At 45.0% G+C, this 6,773-nt stretch overlaps 1 protein-coding gene across 1 annotated transcript in view; it reads right to left on the bottom strand.

Annotated features, from left to right (window-relative positions):
• Window positions 1-6,431: 6,431 nt before the first annotated feature.
• LOC104163494 (metabotropic glutamate receptor 1-like) overlaps window positions 6,432-6,773 on the bottom strand; it is a 30,359-nt gene continuing 30,017 nt past the window's right edge. The window contains exon 4 of the mRNA XM_009702519.1: window positions 6,432-6,767. Within this exon, the coding sequence (XP_009700821.1) occupies window positions 6,432-6,767 (336 nt within the window). The remainder of the gene's footprint in view (window positions 6,768-6,773) is intronic.

Genomic DNA, 6,773 nt, shown 5'->3' with positions numbered 1-6,773 from the left:
GATGGATGTCCCAAAGTCAGCGAATGAGCCGAGAGCTGAGCTGGGGACAGAGCTCGGGGCCAGGCATCCAAAGAGCAGGATGGGGGGCAGGACACGCAGCATAGCCACCTCTCAGAAAGGCAAACAGAGCTCCGAAGGAAAATCCCTCGGCACGGCTGGGGAATTGCAGCCTGGCAGGTGCTGGACCCTGCAGTCGTGCCAAGGCTGGTGCAAAGGCTCTGCACCAAACGATAACCAGCAGCGGCAAAACCAGAGATATGCCAAAGATCCTCACAACTGCAAAATGGAGCTCGGGGTGGGAAATGAATCTTTAGGAAACTCAAAAGTTAATAGCGCAGGTACTGGACCAGCTTCTCGAGGAAAGTGACACGATTCAGGACTTCACGCCGACTCGTACACATTGAGGATGTCAGCACTTAAAGGCTTCAGTTTCTAAATTAGCATTGCACAGATGCACATAAAAATTCCTGGCATAGTTAATAAAGTTGCTAGGTATTCCAGGCATTATTTTTAAGCCAAAAAAACCCCCAAACAACCCAAAACCAAAAAACCCTCCTTAAAAATCACCAAGGTACTTGCCAAATTCAAATACAGTTGATCTGTTTTGCTTACGTGTTCAAGCAACATGTGTATAATACATCCCAGGAAAACACATTCCTTCTTGCCCAAAGACAGACATTTATTTGTCAGCGCATTTTTAAGTCTAAAAGACACATTAAAAAACTCCTGTAATGTAAGTTTCTGAAAACTTTGCTGAGATTCAACTTCCAGAAGAGCCGTCGCTCCCAGTGGTGGTATTTAAACATTTTGCTTTGATAATTTTGCAGTTTGTCTATTTTAGCCTTAACTAACAAGAACAGCTAAAGAACAAAGAGCTAAATCCTCAGGTCTGTCGAAACAGCAATCGCAGGAGCTGATGGGACTTTGTCCGCGGAGAGGCTCCAGCTGAAGTCTCCAGGGAGACACGGCTGGCTCCGCAGCACAGACCGCCTGCCTTTCTTGTAAGGGAGAGAAAAGCAAGTCGTTCTCTTTCTTTCCCTGTACCATTAAGGACAGCGAAGGCTACAGCGAGCCCTCCGTGCTGCTCAGAGCTCCCAGCACCAGCAGCTCAGGGAGCGGAGCAGCGGTGATGCTCCGGCTGAGGACGTGCCGAGGGCTGTAGGCACACCACAGACGTTCGGCAGCACGTCCTGCTGGCGTTCAGGGAAGCAACGGGTCATCACCTCCCGGATTAGGGCCGTAGGACTGACAGGTCTGCTTGGCCGTGGTGGGGGAGACTGGTCTCCCCTCAGCCTTCATGCAGTCTGTTGGTGGGGAGCTGGGGAAACGGCTCTTGTTAAACTACTGACTTCTTCCGAGGCCCTGCACCCAACATCTCTACGTGGTGCTTGCAAGGAAAACTCGGTGCATTGCAAAGACACCCTGCGTAGGGACATCAGGGAGTCAGAGGGAGCTGACCAGAGAGTCCTCTACCCTCAACTAGTCCCCCAGGCACCCCACCTCTCCGGCAAGGAGGTCTCGCAGATCCCCGTTCCTGGTACAGGCTCAGAGCAGGACGGGGAGGCAGGAGCCCCATCCACCACACCGTGGCGTGGGGGGCATGGATCTCATACCACCTACGGATTGCATGGTGTGCAATAAATAAGTGGGTGGATTGAATGTCATAGATTCATACCACTCCTAAACTCTTATCTGTCTGCTCTGGTATCTGTGCCAGCTGCTTCTCCACCTACCCAGAGGCCTTTTGCTTATGGAAACCCACAACACACAACGATATCTTGCTTCTGTAGAGATACACTGCTTACGCCCACCTTTGAAACCAAGTAGGTAACAGATGCTCTGTTTCGGTACCAAGCAGTGACCTGCTCTCTCAGGTGGGGAGCAGTCCCCTTTTGTGTGATTTACTGAGAACTGGAAGTTGAATCAGCAAAGGCAAAGCATACCTTGCTTGTTTTTTTGAGTTGGACAGGATTTACCCGTAGCACTGGAAATGGCAACCACTCACTCCTGCGCTCACCTACCATCTCTGTTTGAGAGCTTGCAGGGTTCCCCAAAATGTGGGCCCAGGTCCAGATACAGACACACTTGGCTGCATGACATTCCTTATCTCCCTTTTTGCTAACATCCCTGTTTCCCACTCCCACGTAAGAAACATTTTTAACAGCCGCTCAGACCTTGTGCAGAACAGCTGCTAGCAACCTGCTTCTCTGATTTTCCCTAAAGAGCGATGACTACATCTCCAGGGCCCCAATTTCCATTGCCTTTTGCTTCTGGTAGGCACTTACTCCGTGCAAAGGGGATGTGGCACACTAGCCTGAGTCCAGAGACGCGGCTTACTGAGCAGAGCTTGGGCACGGACCGGGCTGGTGGAGTTGCCAACACTGTCCTTGGCAGGAGGCTGGAGACTAAAGCTCAAGTACGCTAAGCTGCTTTGCTGCTCTGTGGTCCTGGACCTGCCACCCATTTACCCAGTGTAAAGCTACTTTAGATGGGCTTTTTTGGCAGCTTGTGCAACACTGGGGAGTAACTGCTGTGTTGCCCTGAGAATGTTTTTGTAATTGAGTCCACCTGATCAGCAGAACTTTTACTAAGATACAGACTGAGTAGACTTTAATTGAAAAAGAAAAAAAGGAGGGGAAAAAAAGAAGATAAACTTCTACAAGCAAAGAGACCAAACTTTTGGCACTTACCGCTGAACGCAATGTCATTCTCTGTACTCCAGCAGTGCAGGAGTTGTAGGTGGACTGACTCCTCAGACGTGGGCTCTTGCAAGGCCAGATCCAAACCAAGGAGCCACTAGAAACGAGCCCATTTGCAAGTGTAAAGAGAAAAAGAGCTAGATTTTCTATCTTTGGTGCCACTTGGGTCTGGAAATCTCAGCAGCCCTCCAGAAAAAGCATTTATAGTCAAATCGTACTGAGCCCCGATTTTTTGGTTCAGGGGGCACCAAAAAGCCGCAGCGTCTGTGAGCTGCAGAGCAGGAGCCAAAGCGTCCCAGTGCTTTGCTCTGTAGAAAGGCAGTAAAGGAAGGAGGCACAAGATGCCTGGGATGCATCAAGGCCTATTGCTTACAGCTGTCAGGAAAGAACATTTGTGATTCCCTGATGGGAGAAGCTGACATCTCACAGAGTCAAACACATGGAGTATTTCCAGCAAAGGGCTGGTGTTTCCCCATGTCCCTGGAAAGCAAAATTTCCTGTCATTTCCCATTGAAGTCTCTTGCGTACCCATTGAAGCCTGAATGCGTACCTACGGTGCTGCTGATTTTTATTAGGAAGCCAAAAAGCTGGGGTTTGTTTTCTAAACAAAAAAATCCTCCAGCCCTCCACCATCTCACCTACATGCCACAATCTAATCAATACCTACCTCCATTTGAGCATCCCACCATCTCTCATACACGATGCTGAAAAGCCCTGGTACAATTAATTACTAGACATGGCTATTTTCTACTTAGGAAGCAAAAATTAACAATCTTGGCATTCTCTTTTTAAATAATAAATAGAAAATATTTATTTTACAGCATTTTCAAGATCATTTTGACAAAAAGGCGATCCTCATCAAGCATTTGACAGACCAAAAGAAAGAACTTTTACAGGAAGCTTCATAGTTCATACAACTACATACACGAGGTGAGTTCTTGCTCTTTAGATATATTTACGTATGTGTATGTTTCCGGTTTTAACAACTGCGAACTAAAAGCTAATATACTGAATTTCAAGAAAACTCCTACTCATGATATAATTACATTGCAGTAATAAAATCAGTGCTTAATATGTTCAAAACGGACAGATATGAAAACATAGTACCTTGCCACGTTGCCATCTCCCCATCTCTACAAGTGTGTTATGTGTCTTTTTCTGATCCATCTCATTTCTTCAAAGACCGTCTTCCTAGGACCAGCTCTGTGCTACTGACAACGTATGGTTTTGGAAACAGCACAACAAATCTTATGCTAAGATTATAAGAAGATAGAATTCATCGCCAGCGCGGCCATCAGCAAAGAAAATATGGCATGTTTCTCATTACTTTAATGAGTAATCAACATTAAAAAAAAGAAAAAAACAACAACAAAAAATATCCCCCTAAAAGCCCCAAGCAGACAAAGATCAACCAATGGACCCTCAGGTGTCTTTAGTTCATTAGAGAGACATCAACCTACTGACAAGGACATAACCGTGTCTTTGGGCACAGTCGTTTCATGCTTTCCACATCGGGATGATAACAATTGGCCACCGGTCATGTTGAAAGGAGCAAACGTCGTGAAAAGAGGATGAGGGAAAAAGGCGCTCTCTGGTTTTGAGCACCAGCCAAACCTTCCAATACCACTACTATATAATTAGAGCAAAACAATGAGATTTGGATCTCCAGAGAAGAATTGATGACTGGCAGCAGGACTTCTTAAAATTCAAGAGAAAAGAAAGAAAAAGAGTAGAAATATGCGGAATTCAGAAAAACCCTGATAGAATATTCACAAGAAGCACAAGAAGTTAAAATCAGGTTTTGCAACCATATTAACATGAGATTTCTTAAAAATATCTTTGGAAATAAAGTGTAGAACTGTGGGACGGCTCCTCAGCTAAATTCAACAGCACAATCAAAGTTCATAACAGCTAAAATCCTGTCCTGTATAATACGCGCATTTATAAATAGGGTAATAATAAGTACAATTAAGTTCAAGCCACAGCAATTAGACCTGGACTTTGAACATGCCAGCCAGTAGTCAGCTTTGGATTAGGCCCATCTCTAGGAAACACACGAAGGAGGAGGAATGAATGACAGAACTACAGCTGCCTAGAAGGGACCTTTAAGATACAATATTGTATATCAAATAGAAGAAGTGAAAGTGTATGGAAAGAACATGCAACTAAACATCATAAGGAGGTTAAAAGAACTGTCTATAACAAAACCTGAGAATTTATGCACACATTAAGCACTGATGAAATTTCCTGTCCGGACACGATTTTATTTTAAATTATCTGAAGCAACAAAATAGTTGAATTACTCTTCCTGTCTTGCCTTTATACTGGCATGTGCAAGATTTCTAAAACACACTTTTTTCTTTTTGTGTTTTCTTTTTTTTTTTTTTGTCAACCACACTTGCTGCAAACATGTAAAATAACAAGTTCTCAATGCACTGGTTATTAATACCATATGTCTACTTCATAAAATATCTGAAAAACAAAGCACCCTATTGTAAGGGTAACAACTGTCTCAGCTTGTATATGAAAAAAAAGGTGTTAGCACAGCATACAAACCTCCAAGATCTATCGAATATTTGTAACAATGAGATATAAAACATGATTTAAACATAAAAATATTCATAGTATATAAGACAATCTTCCAGTGGTAGTTATTGGACATTACGCTTCACACATACCGTACACACGCATACAGAAACACAAACGTACGCTCACGCTCTTGCTTCGAGACTGACTCTGTAACCCCCAGGATGGAATTGCCTTTCTTTCAGAGTAATAGTTGTTGCTCTAAGTATACAGCTATTTTCCAATGTATTTGATTCCAAAGTAACACAAAGGAATGATGTAATCACACGGCAAGTATGTTGTAGTATGAAAAGTTAGTCAATAAATATTGTTCTGCTACAGGAAATGTTGTGTAACAGTTTAGCCACGTGGTTTGCAATCTTATACAAAAGGGCAGTTTTTCTCAGTCCTTATCATGTTACAAGTACTACAGCGAGGGCTTTCTTCAGAAACCTCTCGAGTCTTAACTCAATCAGATTTCTCGCTCTGTTCACAATCCACGTTAAAAAAAGCCCAGATCCCCCAAAAAGCAGCCTCGTATGAAGAACAAATTGTTCAGACAAAAGTCAGTAAGAGCCGTGTGCTTTCACATCTCCTCAGCTCCTCTCCCCCCAACACATTACGCAGTTATACCACCTATAGAAACCAGGAGAAAAATAGTTATGCATCTACGTCTCATATACAAGTAGGTTCTCTCCTCCTCACCACGCTCTGCCCTTCCAGCTCCTGGGTGCGTTGCTCCCACCGCAGCCGTCAGCTGGGCTAACGCCTTCTCCAGGTCCCGCGTCCCAGGGTCCTTTTCAAGCATTGCCAAGAGAGGGTGTGACTAAGTGTGATTATTTTTGTTTTTCCTGTGTGTTTATTCTTTTTTTTTTTTTTTTGCTATAGAAGTTGTCTCTTGGGTTTGTGCTTTGTTATGGTTTCCTATCATTTATCTCAAAGTACAACAGTTTTATTTTTAACAGCTAGAGAATTTTGAGCCCTCAGAATGGATTTTTTTTTTCTTTTTGTTTCCTTTTATTTATTCAAGTGCAGGATGAAGTTTTTGCCCTGTCGTATGTGACTTTGTTCTCTGCTCTCTCTCCCCGCAGCCCTGGAAGATTTGTCTCCCCAGGACCTCCCAGTACGCAGCTGCCAAAGTCCTTCTCGTCTCATCTTTTGCAGCATCTACAGGGTGGACGAGCTTTGCTTATAATCCCTCAGGATGACAGAGGCGTAGGTCACATCTGGAGGCGTGCAGAGAACCGACTCCGAGACGGGAGAGCTGGGCACGGAGCTGCCCGAAGCCACCGAATCCCGGAAAGGGGACGGAGGCGTCAGTGCCGGAGAGTCTTCCAGAGTCAGTTTGCTGGTCGTCGGCTCTTCGTCCTCCTCCTCCTCTGGGTTCTTCTCGTAGACGTATCCCTGAATGAGCTTCAGCTTCTCGCTCTCCGCTTCCTCGGCCGGGGGAGACAGGGGCTCCTCGCTGAAGGCGACCACCTGGAAAGGCGGCAGGGGGGGGCGCTCGCG

Source organism: Cariama cristata, unplaced genomic scaffold, assembly GCF_000690535.1.
Source record: "Cariama cristata isolate BGI_N322 unplaced genomic scaffold, ASM69053v1 scaffold17416, whole genome shotgun sequence".
Taxonomy (NCBI): Eukaryota; Metazoa; Chordata; class Aves; order Cariamiformes; family Cariamidae; genus Cariama; species Cariama cristata.
Note: the sequence above shows the minus strand (reverse complement) of the source record. Positions and strands in the feature narration are given on the sequence as shown.